General features: G+C 33.5%; 2 protein-coding genes and 1 long non-coding RNA gene across 4 annotated transcripts in view; 2 read left to right on the top strand and 1 right to left on the bottom strand.

Moving 5' to 3' along the window:
- LOC126768803 (uncharacterized) overlaps window positions 1-25,217 on the bottom strand; it is an 83,052-nt gene that overhangs the window by 6,051 nt on the left and 51,784 nt on the right. The window lies entirely within an intron of this gene.
- The window catches only part of LOC126768780 (uncharacterized), a 70,426-nt gene that overhangs the window by 30,684 nt on the left and 14,525 nt on the right, over window positions 1-25,217 (top strand). The gene's annotated exons all lie outside the window — the stretch shown is intronic.
- The window catches only part of LOC126768787 (cytochrome P450 4d2-like), a 104,417-nt gene continuing 82,839 nt past the window's right edge, over window positions 3,640-25,217 (top strand). The window contains exons 1-10 of one of the 2 annotated variants that reach the window (XM_050487116.1): window positions 3,640-4,084; window positions 6,055-6,144; window positions 10,720-10,830; window positions 10,957-11,142; window positions 13,493-13,689; window positions 13,762-13,831; window positions 15,066-15,267; window positions 17,041-17,192; window positions 19,278-19,463; window positions 19,705-20,060. In XM_050487116.1, the coding sequence (XP_050343073.1) occupies window positions 3,928-4,084; window positions 6,055-6,144; window positions 10,720-10,830; window positions 10,957-11,142; window positions 13,493-13,689; window positions 13,762-13,831; window positions 15,066-15,267; window positions 17,041-17,192; window positions 19,278-19,463; window positions 19,705-19,877 (1,524 nt within the window). In that variant the 5' untranslated portion in view covers window positions 3,640-3,927 and the 3' untranslated portion in view covers window positions 19,878-20,060. Of the gene's footprint in view, window positions 4,085-6,054; window positions 6,145-10,719; window positions 10,831-10,956; window positions 11,143-13,492; window positions 13,690-13,761; window positions 13,832-15,065; window positions 15,268-17,040; window positions 17,193-19,277; window positions 19,464-19,704; window positions 20,061-25,217 lie in introns of those variants that run through there. The other variant, XM_050487112.1, reaches the window with a different exon arrangement.

Raw genomic sequence — 25,217 nt, 5'->3', positions numbered from 1 at the left:
ATGTGATGGGACGACAATCCGAAATAACTTTACACGTTTTCCGAGACACCAGATAGTATAGCTAACTTCTAAACTCCGACTGCTATTCAGAATTTTTTTGACAGCAAATGCCCAAAACTTTCTGCTGTTCTGACTCATGATTTGACCTATCATCTTTTATATTTTCAACCTTAAGCTATAAGATTAGCACGAAAGCCGGTAGAACTAAAGGTATAAAAGATATATAACATCTTAGTTCCAATTCGTTGGAAATGGTTAATATTTTTTACAGGGTTAAACCTATGGGTGGGACCATTTGTTGGTCTGTTATTAGTTGAACATACAATAAAATAATAAAGTTTATTTTTAGGCTGTTCATTTATCGCTGCAAATCCTTCACCAAATACCAATCTTTACCGCTCATGGTTTATTCAAACTGGACTATATGATGATGTTGGAAGTAAGTGTCTTAATTTTTTTAAATCAAATTGAAAAATAACTACAGGTAATACATCTTTAATTGAAATAAATAGAAAAAAGTAAAGTCAAATAGTCTGTCGATGTTTTCACTGCAGGTTTAAGGTCTCCTCTTCTTTTTGTAGTAGTTTTTGGAGCTCATTCCATCTCACTGCTTCAAAACAGCAAGGTGAACACATATGTGGCTATTATCCTTAACAGATACGATCAACAGATTTTCTTACAATATATGCATTATTATTACTGGTGGTAGGGCTTTGTGCAAGTTCGTCTGGGTAGGTACCACCCACTCATCAGATATTCTACCGCAAAACAGCAATACTTGATATTGTTGTGTTCCGGTTTGAAGGGTGAGTGAGCCAGTGTAATTACAGGCACAAGGGACATAAAATCTTAGTTCCCAAGGTTGGTGGCGCATTGGCTATAAGCGATGGTTGACATTTCTTACAATGCCAATGTCTAAGGGCGTTTGGTGACCACTTACCATCAGGTGGCCCATATGCTCGTCCACCTTCCTATTCTATAAAAAAAAAAATGCATTCACCGTCGAGCATGTGATGCATTATAAACACAAATTAAGCACATGAAAATTCAGACCTTGAACCTGCATTGGATTTTTGTGATTTAACTACATTCGGAGACTCGGCTCCTATCGAAATGTTATATGAACAAAAAATAAATTTTCTTTATATGGTATATTATAACCAGATATTATAATTATTTATTCCTAGTTTTTTTTGCAACAATAATGTACCGTATATTTGCATTGAATCTCTTGTTATTGTATTTCTTATATGCGAGCTAAACTTTAAAATTGTAAAATGTATTATTTAACGTAATTTTGTATGAGACAGTGACAAAGATGCTTAGTATTGGTAAGTCTGAGGTAGATGTTGGTAGAAATATTTTTAATCCTGAAACGTAGTGATACGGGCTGGTAATAAATATGCAGGCATATTAAAATAACATTAATACAAAACAAAGCTAAGATACACCAAAGGCACGGACATTAAAAACATCTAATTATTTTGTTTCAGGGTGCACGTTCTGTGACTACTTTTCTAGTGATTCTGCTGCAGTTTGTTACGGACAAACATTCTAATTAAAACAAATATTAACACACATGCTTAGCATAATAAAATCCATCTAAAATAATTAGAAGTCTTTTATTTATAAAACCTTATTTGAAATTTGCTCAAAAGTCCTTGAGCATAAAAATAGACACCGATCAGTGGAATATTCAATACAAAATATTTATTGTAAATGTATGTTATTTGTAGAAAGTAATCATTCATGGCAGGTAAAATAATTAAATATTATAATTGTATGCTAGGGCTGTACTGTTGCATTTGTAAGTTAAACACTACATATAGATGTTCTGCTCTGTATATAAATTATAACATTTTCTGTACTAGAATAGAAGAGTCTTTTTTTGTAGCTGCCTTGAATACTAATGAATATTATGATGATATAATTGAAATAGTGTCAAGTTAATGAATGAACTTAGGCTTTTTAAACCAAACACAAGCCCCCTTCACACATGAAGCCGCACGTACGGAAGTAAGTTTTGAATATTGTTAAAGATTATATTATTGCAAAATATTAAAACAAAATCTAAGCATCTGATAAAAGTCGGTTGGTTACTGAGGCGTATAAATGGAAAATCCCATCGGGTACACGGCTGGTACTTATATAAGGAAAGACGATCTGTAATGCTTCTTAATAACATTAAATCGCCTTGTTTGACAATAATAGGTACATGCTTACCTAAGTAATCACGTATCAGACGTTAGCATGAATCTCCGAAGTAAAACTATCGCTACGTGCTTATTTTTAAAAATGAAGCGTATGTTTAAAAGGCTGTTTCTATGTATTTGAAAGTCTTTGTAATAATTGTAATAAAGTCTTTGTAATGGTCTAATTTTTGGAAGTCCATATGATTAAGCTCCGAGTTTGCTATTCCAGTCAATAATTCTTATCCATCATTCATTCTCATCTGATGATTATGTGTTTTAGAAATATGTCAAATCAGTAAAAAGTAGTACAAATGGTTTTTCAACCAGGGGAAACTAAGATTTCATATCTCTTATGCTTGTACATAATTGTACTGGTTCACTCACTTTTCAAACTGGAATTCAGCAATACAATGTATTGCAATTTGTAGTAGTTATCTGTAGAATAATTGTTGAGAGGAGGATTGTCAAGGTCACAGGATTTGGTGATAACCAATTTATACGATGTGTCCCACTCCCACATTTGCAGGCTGTTATTACTATTAGATTTAACTATCAGATTTTGTGTGCATAGAATTCGTTATATACATTTAATTTATAATAATGTCATGTGTTTCGGTGAGCAATTGTTGGTGGACATGTGAGAGTTTGATGCAGAGCCGCCAAACGGATACACTATGAGCTTAGAACCGATTTAAAAAGGCGAAGCATTCATAGATAAATGTGACTAGCAATAAGATAATGTGAAATGCTTTATCATTGGCCATGGTATATTCGGTTGTACTTTACGTCGTTATTATCAAATACGTAGTCAAATTTTTGTATTGATTTTTAAGTGAATAATATGGATTTTAAGTTGATTCTGAAAAAAAAAAACAAAATAAATCTCAGCACCACCTACCTCATATCCTATCAGCTATTACTTACACCGTTGGTTGCCTGGAACAGATCGCTATGTAGCGATAAGGTCGCCATAATTGTATGCTACTTTTATTTAGGCTAGAAGCCGAGATGGCCTAGTAGTTAGAACGCGTGAATCTTAACCGATGATCGTGGGTTCAAACCCGGGAAAGCATCACTGAATTTTTATTTGTTTAATTTGTGATTATAATTCATCTCGTGCTTGACGATGAAGGAAAACATCAAAAAAAAAACCTGCATGTGTCTAATTTCATTGAAATTAATTCACATGTGTATTCTACTTCTCTGGAGTAGCGTGGTGGAATAAGCTCTAAACCTTCTGCTCAATAAGGGAGAGGAGGCCTTAGCCCTGCAGTGGGACATTAACAGGCTGTTACTATTTATTTAGGCTGTATCCATGTGTATTTTTCTCCTTGTGGTTTACAGTAAAGTATAAAGTAAAGTAAATCTCGTAAACTGCCAAGTATCACACAGTACATATACAGCCTACTGCTTCCGTGAATAAACAGTTGATAACATCAACCACGCTTGTTTGCTAGCCTGCATAAAACTTAGTACTCTCGACAACGTACGCGTTCATATAATATATATCGCGTGAAATAGACAAGTGTGTTTTCCTAGAGCTGAAGGTTGCCCTTTATGCGCCATGAACCTGTGATCCTAAAGTTATTAAAGCAGAGAAGTTGTCCGCATACCGACGGTAGTGCAAAGGAAAAATGTTCTTATAAAATAGAGTGCAAATTTTTTTCACAGATACGCTCAACGCACTCGTAAATATACTCGTCTCGGATTCGTATTCAAATATTTCGGCTTAAAAATGATCGCGTATTTTTTGCTTACGATTTTTGTGCTGTGGTTTATCCTATTTAGATATCGAAGGAGGAGAATGTATAAGTTGGCTTCGGTCATTCCTGCTCCAAAGGGCGATTTTCCCGTTATAGGAATAACGAGCTACTTGGCAGGGAGTACAGAAGGTATTTTAAAAATTTAAATTAAGGTTTTAATGCAATATACAATTCACTGTGTATAATTTGGTAGAATAACTCGCCAATACTATTTTCGTTTTGTTGTAACTTAACTTTAATTTTTTATTATAAGTAATGATTTTCACTTCTGGTGGAAAATTTTAATTGTTTTTTAATTTACAAGCACTAATTTTTATCTGTTATTATTGGCATAATTTCGGGACCAGCTGAAATCAAGTGCTGTGTTTTGACTCAGCTATTTTCTGCTTATACCTGGTTTCTATTGCCCCAGAAAATTTTAAATGATTTTTTTGTCCTATTTTCATTTCATATATTTGTTTAGTTCTGTAGTGTGTGACAATAAAAGTTGCTTTCCTAATTTTAAGTGTAGAAAAAACTTCATAAATTAGTAAGTTACTAGTTATTTTCTCTAACAATTAAATAAATAAGGATAAGAAAATAATAATACAATTATGTGCATACATTTATTTAACCTTGCTTGAAAATCTACAAATTTGCGACCCATCCAATTCTTATTTTGTATTATATGTCATATTAATAATTTCTACATAAATAATATTAATAATTTTATATAATAATTAATAAATTGGACAAGTTAAATCATCACTTTAAATTTTATTATAGAAATCATTTCTTTGCCGCAGAAGGAATTATTTATTTTGCAGAGACGGATATCAAATGAAATGTACGCCGTATTTTGTATTTTGTTATATATAAACACGTTTTAAATTAATATGTATAACATAATGTAGCTGTGCGCGCGATTTCACCCGCGTAATAACCTAAAATCATTAAGATAAGATTTATAATATTTCAGTATATACAACATTTTCATATTTTTTTTCGTGGGGTTTTAGTATTTATTGGTTTTTGCCGCACCCGGATCTAGATAGGATATATATAACATACAATTGTCCATGAGAAAAACAGCATTCCCTTAAATTAATTTCGACATACTTGAATGTCTTTCCCTGCTTTATTATTGTGACTGAAAACGATACCTTCCCAGGAAATTGTTCCCTTTTGAAACTGAAACGTAAATCTGTGTAGTACTTCTTATATAATATATAACTAACCGAACAGGTATATATTTAACAAAACAATGAGAAAAAAGTATATACGGCAACAAAACGAAATACCTATCTGAACTTTAACTTACTTAACTTACAACAAATTTATTTACAAACCGAAAAAAAGAGTATTTTCAAACAACCTACTCAACTACCTGTTGAAATATGTCAAAACTATAAAAAGTACTGAAACTTGTCTATGGTCTTATCGCGATATCTTTCGTAAGAATTATGAAAATATAATAATAAGAATAATTATATTATTATATATGATTATTTGGACTGTGTTGTGCAGAAATGGTCCACATTACAAACAATTAAGATTTTTAAGAGGAAATGTTTTAAAATAGTAAAGAGCGCTGGTCCATTTCGCCCAGAGATTCTATTCAAAGGGGAAATGTGGTTTTTTTTTTTTATATATATGCCGGGAGGGCAAATGACTCTACTCCACCTGATGGTAAGTGGCAGTAGAGTCCAAACGCGACGACGGCCAGTACAGACGGGAAAAACGTTCTGTACTAGCCGCCTTCGCCTTGCCGGCCCGCAAGATGCCTCTTCACGCCTCGTTTGAAGGAACCCGGGTTGTAAGAGGAGGGGAACACGTGAGCTGGTAAGGAATTCCATTTTTTGGAAGTGCGACAAAGAAAGGAGTTGCCAAATTTCTTTGTTCGCGATGGAATTGATGTCACAGTTAGGCGGTGACATCGAGAACCAGTTCGCGTGGACTTAAGAAGGAAGGGAGGAGGTTAGCATTCTTGCCACCATTCCATGCACTTATCATTTGTACAGTAGCTTATTCTTAATTTTATTTTGTATAAATAATACATTAATAGTTAATTTACAATGAACTATGTTTAATTTGTCTACAAATAAAATATTTACTTTCAGATATAATGTTGACTATGCAAAGATTCAGCTACTCGGCTATGGAAAACGACGGCATCATAAAAGGCTGGTTAAATCATTTACTTTACTTTTGTAAGTATTTGTTATTATTATTATTTAATGTTTTAATTTATCGCAGGATATACGAAGAGAGAATAGCCCATTTGTCTGTCGCAGCCAGATGAGATGAGGGCACGCAAAAATCTAGTTTCTCCACCATAGTTTTATTAATAACAATTTTTTTTTACCTAATTTCATAAAAAATATAAAAACGCAGATATCTATACTTCTATGTACATACATTTTATAATAATAATATTAAAAAGAGAAAAGATTTAAGTTTTTGTAATGGATAAACACAAAATCCACTGAATCGATTTTAAAAATTACCCATAGAAAGCTACATTATCAGTGAGTAACGTAGGCTATATTTTATTTAAATCTAAAAGATATTATTTTTGTTAATGTTTAAAATAGTCCTTACGCAGAATTACACGACTACATCTCCCAAGGTGGCGATGTCTTCCATACCGAATTCGGTCATAACGTTCGGCTTAACGGCAACTAGCCAATAAACAGTTGCGCAATAAATATTATGGAGCACAAATGTGTGCGTAAGTAAGTCCACTCTGTTTCCTCACTCTCATAATCCGACAAGATATTTTCATAATTTTCGAGGCACGGAATTTAAGCCACTGTCAACTCTTTTTTGAGTTTTTCTTGATAGGAAACCACATTACTTTTGAATGTTTACAATCAGTGATATATACACAGGTGTGTGAATTACGTAGGGCTGCCGTTGAGGATGCAGAATGAAACCGAACGAATTTAACTTATACGTTTATTTAAGTAATTAAATTTAACAATTAATTATTTCTAATTTCTAATACGTGACAGTCTGTTCGATGTCAGAACAAAAAGTGAAGATCTGTAGTCTGAATTACATATTTATAACGAAATCGGTGAATCACTGAATGGTCCCCACGGTATGGCAATTCTTGGTAGCACTCGATGTTCGGGAGGTCTTGCGAAACAAAGCAGCGACGCTGGCAACAGGTGCTAGCTTCAAGGAATGCATGGTGTGATTATTTCTCACGGTATGGTATTTCTTGGTAGCGCTCGATGTTCGGGGAGGTCTTGCGATTATTTCTTAACAACTCCCTCCGCAGGATCAGCAGCTATTTGGAGACTTTTGTCGAAAATAGTGCTGATAGAGACATAGGATCTCTGGGGCTGTCCTGGACTTCTTGTGTTCTGGTTGCCTCATTTTCCTTCTGGTTAGTATTCTTTGAAAGCATACATTTGCGACGAATGAGGACGATGCTAATAGTGAGTACTGATGCACCGATGAGTAGGTAGACAGGTATAGTCGTGTGATAGAGCGTGTCTAAGTTCGACAATTCCAAAGTCACTGGTTCTTGAGAGGCAATCCTGGTATTGGTTGAATGTAAGTGAGTCAAATCTATACTGTTCAATTTCAAGATGTTCTTCGCTGTCGCTTTGTATGGATCTTCATTACTATATTCTATATTCAACATTTTCAAAACTTGTCCTTTTACTTGATCATGGTGGTTAGTGATGGTGAAGATGGACGTTTGTAGAGCACACCCTTTAGGTATTTCAGCTAGATAGCTTCCGAGAAGGTTTTTGTATTGATCTTGAGAACAGGTTAAATGAACTTTCGTTAAGTTGGGAAAGCTCAGAACATAGTGACGATCATCCAATTGTTCCATGGCTTGAGAAGATAAGATTACTGGAGTAACCCGACAGGTTTCATGGATATGTTGCTGGAGTATAAGATGTTGAATGCAGCTCGTTTGCTCTCCATAGTGTCGGTTTAAGTTGTCCTCGCAAAGATGACCGTGACTGTACTTCGGACATTCTGTCTCTATATACAGTAGATCTTTCTCGTGAATTGCTACGTATGGATAGGTAGGGATTATAATTTTATCATTACTATTAGGGGCTAAGGACAATTTGTAAAGGATGTAGTTATTGGGATTCATGATTGGAAACTTAATTACCAAGATTATATCATTATCTTTATAATAATATCCTAATCTTAATAGATCTAAATATTCCCTAAAATTAATATCTAGCACTACATTTGAATTGTATAAACCTTTTAGTTTATTTAACATAACTATATAAGTGTCGTAATCGAGAACGGAATAATGGATGCTTTTAGGTAATCCTTAACGTTTTCGACTTCTAATTTGGAAAGAACTAGGTTCATTGCGGAATTTTTGAAATATCTTTGTATAACCGGTATAATTTTGTACATTTCAAGTGGGGGATTAATTAAGATTCCTGTTTTTATACGTGGTGTAACGTATTCTTTTATGGCATATATTACATCTTGTTCTAGGTTTGATTTGGTACGGACATAGAATTTATAGATTTTTTGTCAGGTAATCTTTGGTTCCGATTTTGTAGGTACATAGTATTCATCTCCTCGTGTACGAATTCTAATGCCTTTTCGATGGTCTCAGGGCGCATGCAACGTATGCGCGATCCTAAGGGATCGTTCAAACCTCGCAAATACGCTTGAAGCGTTAATTTACGATAAAGATCTCGTTTAGCATTAATGGTGGTCTCAAGGGTATCATGCAGGTTTACATAGGTCATTATAGTACTGTATAGATTCTGGCAACGCTCATAATACTCCTGCGCGGTGCTAGAACCTTGCGATAAAATAGCTAAATCGTTATATAGAGCGGTCTCATCTCGTTGGTCCGCGAAGTTGTTCACTAAAGCAGTTCGAATGCCTTGCCAGTCGGATGGAATCCCATTAGAATTAATTAAGCGAGCAGCAGAGCCTGTTACTTTGTTAAGAATTCCGTTGAGAAGAGCACACCTACTTAATTCATTATCACTACAAAACTGTCCTACCAATTGGTCACATAATTTTAAAAATCTAGTAAGTACATTTGGGTTCCCGTCGAACTCGGGTACCAACCTTAAGGCTTTATAAATGGTGTCTAACTCAGACATTTCCGTTTGTTCTTCTATACTACTTAAACTAATATATCTTCTATTATCTACGAAAGTTTGCCTACTACTAATAACTATCCTAGGTTCCTTCGATTTTCTTAAATGAAAAATCTTGGCAAATTTTATTAACAGGTTAGTTAGGCTAGGATTGAGCAACCACTAAAAAGAATCTAGTGTACTCACATGAACATGTTTCGGTCTCTCTGCGTTATCGATGTCTGGATACCTCTGGTGCAGCACTACTCGTAGATTCGGATGCTCTGGATGCAGCAGCTAGACAAGCTACGGCGGGGCTTCACACGATTACGGAAATCTTCTACGCGAAACGTTCCGCGAGCATCCTACCGACTGCGCCAATTACGTAGGGCTGCCGTTGAGGATGCAGAATGAAACCGAACGAATTTAACTTATACGTTTATTTAAGTAATTAAATTTAACAATTAATTATTTCTAATTTCTAATACGTGACAGTCTGTTCGATATTAGAACAAAAAGTGAAGATCTGTAGTCTGAATTACATATTTATAACGAAATCGGTGAATCACTGAATGGTCCCCACGGTATGGCAATTCTTGGTTGCACTCGATGTTCGGGAGGTCTTGCGAAACAAAGCAGCGACGCTGGCAACAGGTGCTAGCTTCAAGGAATGCATGGTGTGATTATTTCTCACGGTATGGTATTTCTTGGTAGCGCTCGATGTTCGGGGAGGTCTTGCGATTATTTCTTAACATGTGAATAAATAATGATTGATTATTATTATTATTTTGATCCTTGGTTTTATTATATGGTTAGGATGTAGTACTTCATCTTATAATACAGGCAATTGGTGGCTGGTTAATATGTCGCCCAGAGAATCGAAATTGCGATACTTCTTGCGATCGTTCCACATGATTGTGACATTTGTATAGTAGCAGTTTTTAATTTACATTTGTATATATTTAAAGCTTTAATGCGAATTGAAAAGGCGAAGTAACTAGAAATTTGTTCTGACGTATTATATCAAATCTGACTGTAGAACATTAGGCTCTGCTTACTTATGTTCCATTAACGACACCGCACTCATCCAGCTCAACAAGCGTTGCTCTATGTATATCGTGTCAACCTTCAAGCTTATAATTACTATTAGTTTAATTTTCTAAATTATCTCTTTGTTAATTACAATACAAAGTGTGTAAGTTCAAACTTGGGATAATTATTTTAATACTAGCTATTATTTTTGTTTTTACGTCAACTTTAGTAAAAAATGTTTCATGAATGTGTTTGTGTTTCCACTATCACAATTAATCAAAAAAAAATATTTATTTATTTAATTCAAATGTATATATTTAAATAAAATTCCTAGTAGCCTAGTCTAGAAGCTGGTACTGTGTACATTCCCTAACTTCGGAAAGCACGTAAAGCCGTTGGTCCTGCGACGGCACTATTTCCGGTCGAGTCGGATTTGCCGACCCATCGGATTATGAGAGCAAAAGTGAGAATAAAGTGCGTTAGTGTAGTTTATTCAAGGAGGCTCATAAAAGCACCATTGAACATCATGCTTGTTGTTCAATGGGTAAACAGTTCAGGGTTCTTTTTCCCTTAAGTTACTATACATAAGCGTGATTCCTAATGAGGAACAATTTTACTCCGATGCTTTGTAACTTGTGTAAAGAGCTACTTATTTTCTCTCAACAGTAGTATGTGATCCGGTCGATTTAGAGATGATACTAAAAACCTGCCTCGAAAAAGACGACTTACATAGATTTATGCGAAAGGTCATTGGCAATGGCAGTGTTTTTGCACCAGGTAAGTTTTGAACTAATTAATTCTACAAAGTTAGTACTTTTTAATTTATTCCATTAATATTTTGGAAGTGATTTTTTTTTTGGAGAATCTAAAGTAATTTCATGCACTGGTGCTATTTTATTTTAGTTTCAATATGGAGACGTCGCAGAAAGATGATTATTCCAGCATTTAGTCCAAAAATATTTGAAATTTTTTTTGATGTTTTTTCGGAACATAGCGTAAAGCTAGTGGAAAAATTAGCTAATAAAACTGGAACTGGATATTTCAGCATTTCTTCATATTTAACTGCTTATACGCTGGATACAGTGTGTGGTAAGTTACTTTTTTACAAAATATGAAGGCTTTTATTTAAAACAAAGTATCTTGACAAGTACAAAAACTACACGAACAAAGAAACTTAATGTGTTTTTGTATTTGTGATGTGATATTCCAAATGTTTTATCAGTTGATCTATACTTCATATTAATATTATAAATGCGAAAGTTACTCTGTCCGTGTCTATCTGTTCTGAAGCAAGCTTGAACCCCATGGACATTGGGTGCTCCTCCTCAATAACACGCAACGGCGACACAGTGAAACGGCTCTAATAATTTGGGCTCAAATTTTGTAATAACATTAGGTTTTATTTTTCTAGGTGTCTTTTTTGTAACTTAGTTATTAGAACAATTTCCAATACATTGAATTTTTTTTGTCTTTATGATACTATAAAAAAAGAGAACATTTTATGTCGGAGTGTCTTGTCTGTTCGTCTTATATGAAAAATTACTGAATTATAATTACAATAAATAGTTAACTTAGATAGTAAATACGGCTCGTGGTTCTTTTTAGTGGTCTTTTTACTAGTGGAAGGGCTTTGTGCAAACTCGTCTGGGTAGGTACCACCCACTCATCAGATATTCTACCGCAAAGCAGCAGTACTTGGTATTGTTGGGTTCCGGTTTGAAGGGTGGGTGACCAATTGTAATTACAGGCACAAGTGACATAACATCTTAGTTCCCAAGGTTGGTGGCGCATTGGCAATGTTAGCGATTGTTAACATTTCTTACAATGCCAAATGCTTATGGGTGTTGGTGAACACTTACCATCAAGTGAACCAATGCTCGTCCGCCAACCTATACTATAAAAAGAAACAATTAGATCTCGACTTATTAGAAGAGAGGACCATTTGACCAGCTCCTGGATATTTATGGCTGTTACTTATGGCTATACTTATTTTTCATAGTTAACTATAGATAGATTTTCTCAAATATTGTCCACGTAAGAAGTATATTAATGGTCGTTCCAGATATAGACGTATTTTAGCAAACGTCGCTCGTCAGGTTTCACGTTGATTTATTCACGTTTATCTATTATTAGACACACACGCGAAGTCAGACTTTGAATTATGACATTTCTTTGTTTCGCGAAAACAATATTGTTATTTACCTATTCCGAACAAAGTATAACAATAATGGGGCTAATAATTTAGTCAGAAAACAAAATTTAGTTATTTTATTGTACTTTTTAAACATATATGATAATTTTTGTAATGAGTAACGTCAAGTTCTTCGTTAGTCGAATCACAGACGAAAGGTATTGGATTCATTATTCATTAAAGTCTAGTATAAATCTTTATTTTTAAATAGATTTTTACGTTTAAATGTCGTGATAAAGTGTCAGTAAATATTTTGGCTTGTCCAGTCATAATTATGCGCCTTTCATATTGGATACACATTTATTGCTACTTTTCATTTGACATTTTGAACTATAATCTAACATCACGCTCTAAAACTCTAAACATAAACTTAAACATAAATAATTAACAATATACAATTTTCCTTAAATTTTCGCGGTTACCTAATTGCAAATTTTAAAACGCGCGACTGCCAAAACACGCTTATAAGACATGTTTTTAGCGTTATGCTAATTATAGTTAACTGAAATGTCTTATTTGACCGGACTAAAGGATGCCATGCTGATGTGATAAATACATATTACATACAATCAAAAGGCATGCATGCATGTAGACAAAGTAAATCATATGATTATAAAACATGGCTAATAAAAAATTAAGTAACCTTATTTTAAACTTATAAATTATTAAAAAAAACATTGTATTTAACTAAAACAAATTAAAGACTAAAAAATACCTCTTACTTACCGCTTCACATCTTCACCTAAGGAGTCAAGTGATTTTAATAATTTATATTTAAATACATATTGCTAATTTACTTGACAAACAGAATAATTTATTTTTTAATTTGAATCCTATGTAGTCTACTTAGTCTCAGTATGAATTAAAATTTATGAATGATGTACATAAAGAGTTATAGGAGAATACTTTGAAGAATGTCTTATCAAATAGTTTGTTAATTATTTGTATTTATCATAAGTATTATTCGCTTGCCTTTATTTCATTAATATTGGGGTCTGAGCAGCACGGAAGCCGTATAAAAATGATTTTTTAGGCAGATTTATAGAACCGATTATCTTTGTGATGATGCCACGATGGTGGGTTGGGTTGGTGGGTTGTTTTCACTTATTAGTTCATATGTTTACGCATCTGATTGCACTTAACAATTTTAGATTTAGATGGAAATCAAATCTACTTGCTAAAATCACACAGCGTAAAATATTTGTATTTATATACTTTTAATTATGAAATATTTATGTTTTTTTTTAGAAACAGCGATGGGTGTTAAATTGAATGCTCAGAATAATTCGAATTCACCTTTTGTTACGTCATTAAATCAAGTTGTAGCCATAATTTGTAAAAGGATTTTTCATTTATGGCTACAACCTGACTGGCTGTTTAAATTATTTCCACAATATTCTAAACATGAAGCGTGTATCAAAATTCTACACGATTTTACGGATGAAGTAAGTTTGTATAATCGATTTTTACTTTATAAAAAAGTAATTATTATTATTATAGTATTATTCAATGTCTAGGTAATACAAAATAAACGAGCCGAGTTGAAGAAAGAAAAAGGCGCTCAGCCAGAAGACCAAGTTCATTACAGTACGTATGTTAAAGCATATATAAAATTAAATATAATATGTGAACCACTTTACCTAAAAAAGTTGTGATATTTAATGCATTAAGCCTCAGTTCATTTTCTATACAATTTAACCGATATTTCTCTTTTAGGAAGACAATTTTGCAAAGTTTTATTAGCAAGTCTTCTTTTTTTATTATTTTTTCATGATTTTAAGATTTATTTGACAGAATGTCTACAGTTTAGAAACTTTACGGGTTCATAAGTTATATGAAGTCAACAGACTATTTATTATGTATGGTTGAGTTAGTGACTTAACAAAACGTACGTTACTTATTTATTACTTCACCTTATGCTTAAAGTTGAAACATGGATGAAAGTATAACTTATATTCCACATAAAGCAAGTTTACTGGGTAAAGTAAACTACTAAGAATATGTGAATTTTTGTACGCTTATAAATCAGATAATCAATAGTTTATCAGATCAGGTTATGATATTTATTATATAAGCTGACGTTGCTTGAATTAGACCTATTTTCACGCGGCCAATTTCCTTTTGTCCTACGCTTAGCGGCCTGTATAACATGTCATTGTAGCCAAATTCTGCTAGATTTTGTTAGTATTAAGTATATGTTTAATATCATATTTACGCGTTAGATTCCCTCCTTTATAGGATTATTTTTCTCCTATCTCGCTTCTTATCTCAAAGAACATTTCTGCTTCATGGACAAGGTCACTGAAAAGCGGCTATGATCTTGTCATAACTAAAATATTTTGTTTCAATTTGTTCTTCATGTTCTTATTTTAAATCTTTTAATGCGTACTCAGTGAGACTTTGAAGTGAGTTACCGCCTAAAATTTCCTATCTTTAAATCAGATGCGAATATCTTCAAAATATTGCTAGCAATAAGATCGTAGTTCAGATTTTTTTTTTGTATTTTATGAGTATATATTTATTGCATAACTATTTTTTATATATGCAATTAATTTTATTAATTTTAAACTCAAAAATTTCTCTTTTTCAGATAAATCCTTCTTTGTTCACTATTCATTAACATTAAGTTTATTTTAATGTATGATTAATATTAATGAAACTTGTTTAGTAAAGATAATAAAGAAAGAAACAAAAATACACGTTCATTCCAAAAATGTTATATTTTTATTAAATAATGTCAATACAGAAAGTCCTAGAAGTATCAGAAATATTTTTGTCTTCGTATAAATTGAATTGTAATTGTAATTTATATAACTTACAGATCTAGATGATTATCAAAGGAAGAATTTACTTGAGCAACTTATACACCTCTCTGGTTGTGAAAATGGATACACAGATCTTGAACTACGTGAGGAAATTTTGACTTTGTCGATTGCTGGCACCGACACCACTGCCCATTGTATAGGATACACTCTACAGCTGCTATTTAAGTATCCGGAAATACAAGATAAAGTATATGAAGAGTAAGTATTCATATACATGAATAAAAATAAAAGTAACAATTTAAAACATACCTTTGAGTTATCGGTAATCTATGCACTGAAATTAAGGAAATTTACTCATATGGATATCATTGGGCCTCGTAGTGGCTAGATATAAGACCGTAGATCACGAATTCTTGGGCGAAAACCCCAGGTCGAGCCGATAATAAGTTATTGTAATTTTCTGTGGTAAATTAGGTAACGCTGTTGATCCTGCGCCTAAGCACTTTTCGGATTATGATTATGATATGAGATGATTATGATTTCGGATTATGAGAGTAAGGAAATAGAGAGTGCAACTGTGTTAGTGCACACACTATCATGCCTTCCGCAGTTGGCTAAGATTCACACAACACACATACTAACTTTAAAGTTAAATAAGCAGAAATTTGATATATGAGAAAAGAACATAAAGCATTGCGTAACTATAGAACCGCTGTATTAAGATTGTGAGCAAAGGGGCTAGGAAGAGTTATTTTGTTTATTTATTTGAATGAATTTTAGGATTTAAAAAGATTTGAAAAAATCTATTCAATTTTAAAACAAAGAGATTTTTTGATGGGAAAGTTTATATAAGTAGGTTAAGTACACTATGTAACATGCTATGACACGCGTTTACTTTAAAAAAAAATCTAACGGATTTTAAAAAAAGTTATTTAATTTTTAAATTATTAAATTCATACAATAATTGTATAAACAATACAATTATTGTATGAAATAAAATTATATATATGATGTGGTTGTTTCGATGTTATTATTTATAAAGAAAACGGTATTCATCAGCTAATATGTACAATTATTTATCTCGATCCTATTTTAAATACGCAGGAAATACGCAGTATCGATTGAATAATAAATTGTTTTTTGCAGTGCTATTACCAATAATTATATAAAGGTATTTTAGTCGCTTACTTAGTATATAGTGGAAAGTGAACTGATATAATGATAAAACTGACAAATAATTATTTAGAATTTTGATGAATACGAATAAATATCAAAGGTGTAGTGATAATTTTATTTATTAATCTATAAACAAAAAATATATAGCGACAGCCTGTTAATGCCCCACAACTGGGCTAAGGCCTCCTTTCCCTTTTTAGGAGAATGTTTGGAGCATGAATAATAAAAATAAATGAATTATTATTATTTATTACATTATTTTGTCTTTTAACTCGGCTTATATATCTTGGTGGCACATTAACAATGTAAGGGATGGTTAATCTGTCTTACAGTGCCTATTTATATGAGAAGTGATGAATATTTACCACGTTCTATTGGATAGACTGTCTGAGTATTTTAAATTTAAAATTTCAACGAATTAATATATTCAATTTATTTATTTAATAATACGAACTCCAACAGTTATGGAATACATCATTAGTTTTATATAATACAAAATAAACTAACAGTATTTATAACTTGCTTAAAGCCACTTAACAATTCTACTAGAAAATAAAAAAAATATCTTATATCTTAATAGTCGTGATGGCCCAGTGATTGAAACACGTAAATATTGACCGATGATCACGAGTTCAAACCCAGGCAAGAACGAATGAATATTCATGTCATGCTCGGCGCTGGAGGAAACATCGTGAGGAAACCTGCATGTGTCTAATTTTAAGTACACAGTACTATTGGTTAAACATCTGGTTATCTCCGTCTGTCATCAGAATTTATTTTAAAATTAATTATGTAACTATACAACCTCTATACGATATTATAGTAAGGGATACAAATTAGTAATTCTGTTTTCAGGCTATGTACAGTTCTAGAAGACTCAAAACGTCCTATTGTTAAAGACGATTTACAAAAATTAAAATATTTAGAGAGAGTTGTTAAAGAATCTTTAAGGCTGTTCCCTCCCGCGCCTTTCATCATTCGGAAAGTAGAGAGAGACATTGCGTTACGTGAGTATTAATAATAATAATGCCATCCAGATCGATATCGGCCACGGCGACCAATCTCAAGAGAGAATAGCCAACTGCTCAGGAGATATTATAGTGCACAAGTGTGTGCGAAAACACAGGCGGACTCTCTCTTCCCTCACTCATAATCCGATGGGACGGCAATCTGACTGGAAAGAGTTCAGGAGCAGGACCAACGGCTTTACGTGCTTTCCAAGGCAAGGGTGTATACAAACTTCCAGACTCTGGGATGCTTATTCTTCTGGGATATTAATCTAATCACGAGGCCATAGGTTCAAACTTCTAGAGTCGAGAAATTTTCAGTAGTAGCCAGGAGTCTCAAAGTTGGCCGTGAAAACATTCAGGTACTCGGAACGCACGTGAAGCTGTTGGTCCTATGCTTGAATCCTTTCTGAACAGTGTAGGATTTCCTAACATATTATAGCGAAGCGAAAGCAAAGGAACAATTTTATGAAATCACATCATTTTTGTCAAAATAATGAGTTTACATAATTATCATTATGAACTTAAATAAGTATATACAAATCTATCAATATAGCAAGAATACTACCAGCATTTCCCCATAAAACTAACTAAAAATCTATTATTACAATATTTAATAAAAATAAAATAAGCAATTACGTCTTCTGTCCTGTTTGAAATTTTAAAAATATGATGCTAAAAATAAATTTAATCTAATCTCTTATATAAACCTTTTAAAAAAATTAGAAGCTCAACATGTTTGTAACAAAAAATAAAATAGTAGTTTTTCTTATTTTTTAATCAAATCAGTGTTCGTTCGACGCGGTCTGAAAAATAAATTCTACACTACAATTTTAATGTTAAGATGAAAAAGCACTTGTTTAATAAAAATTAATACCAAGGTACCACCCACTCATCAGATATTCTACCGCAAAACAGCAGTACTTTATATTGGTGTGTTCCGGTTTGAAGGGTGAGTGAGCCAGTGTAATTACAGGCACAAGGGACATAAAATCTTAGTTCCCAAGGTTGGTTGCGCATTGGCTATGTAAGCGATGGTTGACATTTCTTACAATTCCAATATCTAAGGGCGTTGGTGACCACTTTCCATCAGGTGGCCCATATGCTCGTCCGCCTTCCTATTCTATAAAAAAAAGGTCACGCTGAAAAAGAAAAAGTCTATTTTAACTGTTTAATTAGGTACATATTAAATAGGTTATATACAATTAAATTAAATTATCATGCTTTAAAATCAATGATTGTTAACTTCAAACTTTTTATGATCTAAATAATCCTTGAACCAAATTTTTTTAACTTATTGAATTAATTGCAGTTTATTGTCTAAAAGATTCCAGGATTTGTATGAACTCTGGTCCCACCTTCAATAGCGACGTGTACATCGTTGGATAGGTATATTTAAGCTGAACAAAAGTTACTATAGTTCTAAGTTCCAAATCTTAGTCCATTGAGAGTTATGCATTACTAAACACATCAGTTTATCAACCCCAATATAATGCATTCTATGAATCAATACTAGTATATTTAAGTGGTAGGGCTTTGTGCAAGCTCGTCTGGACAGGTACCACCCACTCATCAGAAATTCTAGCGCAAAACAGCAGTACTTATACTTGGCATTTTTATGTTTTGTGTCAGACACAAGGGACAGAGAATCTTAGTTCTCAAGGTTGTTTGCGCATTGGCGATGTAAGTAATGGGTAATATTTCTTACATTGACAACTTAAGATTATTAAAAAAAAATTATATCAATATAAAATTATATAAATTATGATTACGATAATGGTAGTATTCTTGATATATATGTATACATACAAACACACAGGCAGACAGACAGACAAAAATTCGACATCGGCCTTTTACAATTTTATTATAAGTATAGATAGAGATATGCTTAAACCATCTTATTCATTTCTATCAAATATGTTGAGCTGAAGAGCATGCTAGTTGTCCAGATTCTTACAAAGATGTTGTTAAATGATCATTTATGTTGGTAGTCGGTACCGCTTTGTTTTATAGTTTCATTTTCAGGAAGTTGTAAGTCTAGTTGTTTCAATTCTAATCTAAATTTGTTTTTTTTATCTGTTTTAGCGTCTGGGCGCGTATTGCCCAGCGGTTCAGGTGTAGTGGTGTCAATTTGGGGATGTCATCGTGATCCAAAATACTGGGGTTCGGATGCTGAACACTTCGATCCAGACAGGTTTCTTCCAGAACGTCTGAATTTGAAACATGACTGTTCTTTTATGCCGTTCAGCAATGGTCCAAGAAAATGTGTCGGTTTGTATAATTATTTACACATATTTTTGTATAAATATACTATTTATGCTGTGTTAGTATTTTAAGACAATTGTTATTGCCAATAAAATAACTATTGGCAGACTGCAAATGCACCACCTGGTAAGTTGTCACTGTAACAAATATTAACCATCCCATACATACCGTCATCAACCTTGGGATCTAAGATGTTACGTTCTTGTCTCATGCCAGTAGTTATACTAGCTCATTTTTGTCATTTCAGCTTACCAATACGCCCTCATGTCCATTAAGACGATACTGGCGACACTACTTCGTAACTACAAAGTCGTTGGAGAACCGGAGAAAGGCCCAATACCTCATATTAAAGTAAAATTGGATATTATGATGAAGGCCGTTGATGAATATAAATTGGCTTTAGAAAAGAGAACACCTTAAATTAACTAAGTCTAACTGACAAAAATGTTTTTTTGTTCAGCTCACTGTAGTAGCGAAATGTGTATAATGTAGTCAAAGTTCGGACTTTCCCCTGGGAAGTTTTTTTTATCTTCGATTATATTATGTTAACTTTTAGTGAAATATTTTTCACAATTTCACTAAAAGTTAAATAATATATCTATGTTAAATTGTTTTTGTAAACAGCGGTTTTGGTCTTTAATAAAAATAATATTTAAAACAATTTGTATGAAATTACGATGTACCCACATTTTTATGTATAAAATAAAGAGTATAAAAGGGTCTCAAACGATTTTCGAGATCAGTTTTTATCGGTGCGCTGCCCGAAGGCGAACTTAGTCGTGACATTCATAAGGTGTAATCGCGATTTAATTAAGGACTAATAATTGTGAAAGTAAACCGTGTTATAATTGTATTATGATTTAAGAGTGATTGATGTGTCAAGTGATTTAAAATAAAATTGTGTGATAGTAAATTGGTGTTTTAAAAATATAATCGCCACCCTCGAAGAAATTATTTTACAAATATCAGAAGTGGGATAACACTGAGTCAAGATGTCCGGTGCTACACCTAAGCGCAGGCCTAAGGAAACAGGGAGTCGGCGATTTAAGAATCGATCTTTACGTTACCGTAATAAGCGCCGCAAAACTACATCTGACGTTGAGAGCACTAGTGTTTCATCTAGTTCTCGCGATACATCCCGAATACAGAGTTGCCGTCACCGAAGACGATATTTAAAAGGTGTTGAGTGCAGTAAAACAAAACGTACACGTGAACCCAGCCAAGACAGCAGACATTATCGAAGACGTAATCGTAGTCGTAGCCACAAACGTGACTACAGCCGAAATCGCAGCAGTGAACACCGCTGTGACCGCCGCCGAGAAAGCAGTCATGGCCGTGATCAGCACTACAGTCGTAACCAAGGTAAAGTTGCTGGTCAACGCAGCGTCCGCGACCGTAGCAGTGGCGGTAATCAAGAGGTGCTGCGTAGCTGCACCAATTAGTTGCTTGATCACGATCGCGGAAGCCATCACGCATGCAGGGACCATTTTAACACTCATGGTATGGACTTTACACTGTGTGAAAGTAGTAAAAGCAATAAATCTGACCTTGACAAATTTATAAGTTCACTATCAACAGCTATGGCTAAAAATAATACAGATAGATTTCAAAATACTATCAATACACTACCTGATTTTGATCCATTATTAAAAAACCAAACCATGTCTATGTGGTTAAATAAAGTAAATGAGTGCATCTATTTTCGATTAGTCCAAAAGACAAACAATGCATTTTGCTTTATCTAGACTTACTGGCCTGGTCAAAAGATGGTATGAGCAAAATGGCAAAATAAGCTGCTAGATGCATTTCCTTGTCAAGAAAATTATGGTCAATTATTAAATGACATGCTTTTGATACGTGCAAAGTTCGGTGATTCATTGGAGGAATATTTTTATGAAAAATGTGTTTTATTAAATCGTTGTGGTATTGATGGTAGAAAAGCTGTGGACTGTATTATTTTTGGCATAGATGATAGAACAGTTAGAATGGGTGCCGAAGCCGCACAATATGAAGACTGAATAAAACTCATGTGTTTCGTACAACGGTTTATTGCAGACAAAAAAAAAATCAAAAAATACATCGTCACTACGATACGGTGACCCGCGTAAAACCCAATCTACCCACAACTTTTTATATTAACGGGCGTCAACATGCCGCCTCCCAAGAACGCAGTTCTTAAGGAGCATATACATTAAACAAAATTTACGCATTTTATTTTTACAATATTAACAATTTTTCCCTTTTACAACATTATTGTTTACATTTGATCATAATATTGTAGTAATTGCTCATTACATTTATCTTAACATTTTTTAATAAATAATTATAACTGACAATTTAAGTATAATTTTACATTACAAACTTCATCACACATTGTTATGTAGCGTAATAACAAAGGGATAATTATTATCAACAATAATTTAAAATAATAATCAACAATAAAATAAAATAAATTAATGTATGTGTTTACTGTATATAATTATAAAAATATGCCGTAACAGCCTGTGAATGTCCCACTGCTGGGCTAAAGGCCTCCTCTCCTCTTTTTGAGGAGAAGATTTGGAGCTTATTCCACCACGCTGCTCCAATGCGGGTTGGTAGAATTCACATATGGCAGAATTTCAGTGAAATTAGACACATGCAGGTTTCCTCACGATGTTTTCCTTCACCGTAAAGCACGAGATGATTTCACTTTGACCAAGTCAATAAAAATATGATAAGATATAAATTCATAATGATATTAAAATAATTAATTTTATTAAAAAAAATCCTAATTAAATACACATTCAATTCAATTTATTTATTGAATCAATCTATGTTATTAAACCAATAACAAAGAGATTTTTATTATGAAATGAAAATTCTATAGGTACATAAAATTAAATTAAATTATTGATTTCAATCATGACTTAGTAATGTTTGTTATATATTCATTACACATTCAATACAATTCCATTCGGATAACGTCAACAATTATTATAATTATACAATTTAAAACTTAACAAAAAAATAATTGTTTTAATTGACAAAATTGACTGTATTGTGAAATATATGTAAAGAAGTTTTAGTGAAATTAGTCTGCAATCGGTAAAATTAATAATTTAGAAATTGCTCGTTTAATCAAATTACTTTTACACCGAATCGTTACCACTCTAGTTATGTGATCAGGGCCGGGATGCTTTGCTTCTATTCTACCATATAACCATTTTGCTGGAGGAAGATTGTCTTCTTTAACAAGTACAATGTCACCAATATTTGGTTCTGGTGATACTTTTGCCCATTTGTATCGCTGATTAAGTTGCGTAAGGTATTCTGATGACCATCGTCTCCAGAAATCCTGCACCATGCGTTGAGTCAATTGCCAACGTTTTAATGTACTAATAGTTGACATTTCAAAGTTGTAATCTGGAGGTATAACCAATGGACCACCCACTAAAAAATGTCCTGGTGTTAGTGGCATTTCCGATTCTGGGTCATCTACACTTTGACGTGCAATAGGTCTTGAGTTAAGGCATGCTTCAATTTGACATAGAACCGTAGTCAACTCTTTAAAGGTGAGCGTGGAATTACCGACGACTCTTTTTAAGTGGTATTTGGTTGACTTGATGCCCGCCTCCCATAATCCACCGAAATGAGGTGCATGTGGAGGAATAAATTGCCAAGATGTTCCATTGTTAGATAAACTCTCTGATATATCGGGCATCAAATTGGAATTTTCTTTGGAGAATAAAGTTTTCAATTCCTTAGAAGCACCTACAAAATTAGTTCCATTATCACTCCAAACTTGACCACAGTGACCTCTTCTAGCTACGAATCGTTTAAATGCTGCTAAAAAACCTTGAGATGTAAAATCACTAACGACCTCAAGATGCACTGCACGCGTAGCCATACAAACACACAAACATATCCTTTGTGGGAATGGTGGCCACGGCCCTTGGTTGTTCTTATTTGTATGGGTCCTGCATAATCCACTCCACTAACAAAAAATGGACGATTAACAGAGATGCGTGCTGTAGGTAATTGACCCATAAATTGTTCATGAGTAGAAGCTCTAAAACGTGCGCAAATGACACATTTCCTGTACTGTTCCTTGACTAAATTTTTTATACCAATAATCCAATATTTTCCTCTGAGGAAGCTGGTCATCATTTGTGGTCCTTCGTGTAATGTTTTTTCATGTGCATCTGCAACCATTAACTTCGTAAAATGACCACTTCTTGGTATGATAATTGGATGTTTGACCTCATCACTGACATTCGCATTGTCTATTCGACCCCGGACTCTCAATAATCCATCTTCATCTACAAATGGGGTAAGTGAATATAGTTTACTCTTTTTAGGCATTACTTTCATTTTATTAAAATATAAAATATCTTCGGCAAATTCCTGTCGTTGACATTGTTTTATACATGTTATTAATGCAACTTTTAATTCTTCACACGTTAGCAAATAAGTAAACTGAGGTCGAGGTTCCTTAGATTTCTTGAAATGTAAGAAGCGCCTACAATACGCAATTACTCGAATCATTCTTTTTAATCGCGAAAATCTTTCACAAAGTGATTGAAACGTTTCATTTATATTAATACAATAAGCTTTAATTTTCCTTTCTTCTAAATTAGTACCGACATCTGGTTTGTCATAATGTACAATATCATTACAAAGCCAACTGGGTCCGTTCATCCATAAAATATTGTTTTGTAAGTCACTAGGAGTCATCCCACGTGACGCGATGTCTGCTGGGTTTTCACCAGACTTAACATGTGACCATTGATTACTTTCAAGTGTTGTCAATATATCTGATACTCTATTCGCTACAAAAGTTTTCCATCGACTAGGGTGGCCACGCAGCCATGCCAGCACTATTGTCGAATCGGTCCACGCATGTATATTGGATGGTTCTACGTGTAGCATTGTTGCGACTTCTTTTAATAATTTTGTAAGTAACGTTGCACCACACAGCTCTAATCGAGGTATTGATATTTGCTTTATTGGTGCTACTTTTGTTTTGGACGTGAACAAGTTTACATGAATTCGTCCGTCTTTATCGAGCACTCTTGCATAAACAACAGCAGCATAGGCTGCATTTGATGCGTCACTAAATCCATGCTAATTTTGAACTTTTTAAACTCTTGCGATACTCTTCCCATTCCTTTTTCAACGAAGATGGTAACTCCTCGTCCCACGAGATACCTGACATCCACAATTTTTGGATTAAAATTTTTGCTGGTATAATACACGGCGAAATCCATCCAAGTGGATCATAAAGCTTAGATATATTCGAAATCACACGTCGTTTAGTAACTGGAATAATTTGTTCTTCTAGATGTACTGAATATACGAATTTATCTGTTGATCTATTCCAAGTCAGCCCTAAAACTTTTGTTATATGGTCGGTTATCATTTCCATAGATTCTTTACTTTTTTCATTTTTGCTCAAAATTTTCATAACTAATTTGCTATTACTTGACCATTTTTGTAACTTAAAGCCGCCTCTCATCATCAAATTATTTAATTCCTTGTACAGAAATATTGCTTCATTAGACGTGTCACAAGTGGTCATAAGGTCATCGACGTAAAAATCCTCCAAAACTCTTTTAGCAGCAAAAGGAAATTGTGTACCTTCATCCAAAGCCAATTGCTGTAATGTTTTGACTGCTAGATAGGGAGCTGCGGATGTGCCAAAGGTAACGCGAAGAAGTCTGTAATCTTTTAAGTCATCCTCTGGATTTCTGCGCCAAACGAGTCTTTGATAGTCCACAT

This window comes from Nymphalis io, chromosome 5 (genome assembly GCF_905147045.1).
Source record: "Nymphalis io chromosome 5, ilAglIoxx1.1, whole genome shotgun sequence".
Lineage (NCBI taxonomy): Eukaryota > Metazoa > Arthropoda > Insecta > Lepidoptera > Nymphalidae > Nymphalis > Nymphalis io.
This window is presented reverse-complemented; position numbering and strand designations above follow the sequence as displayed.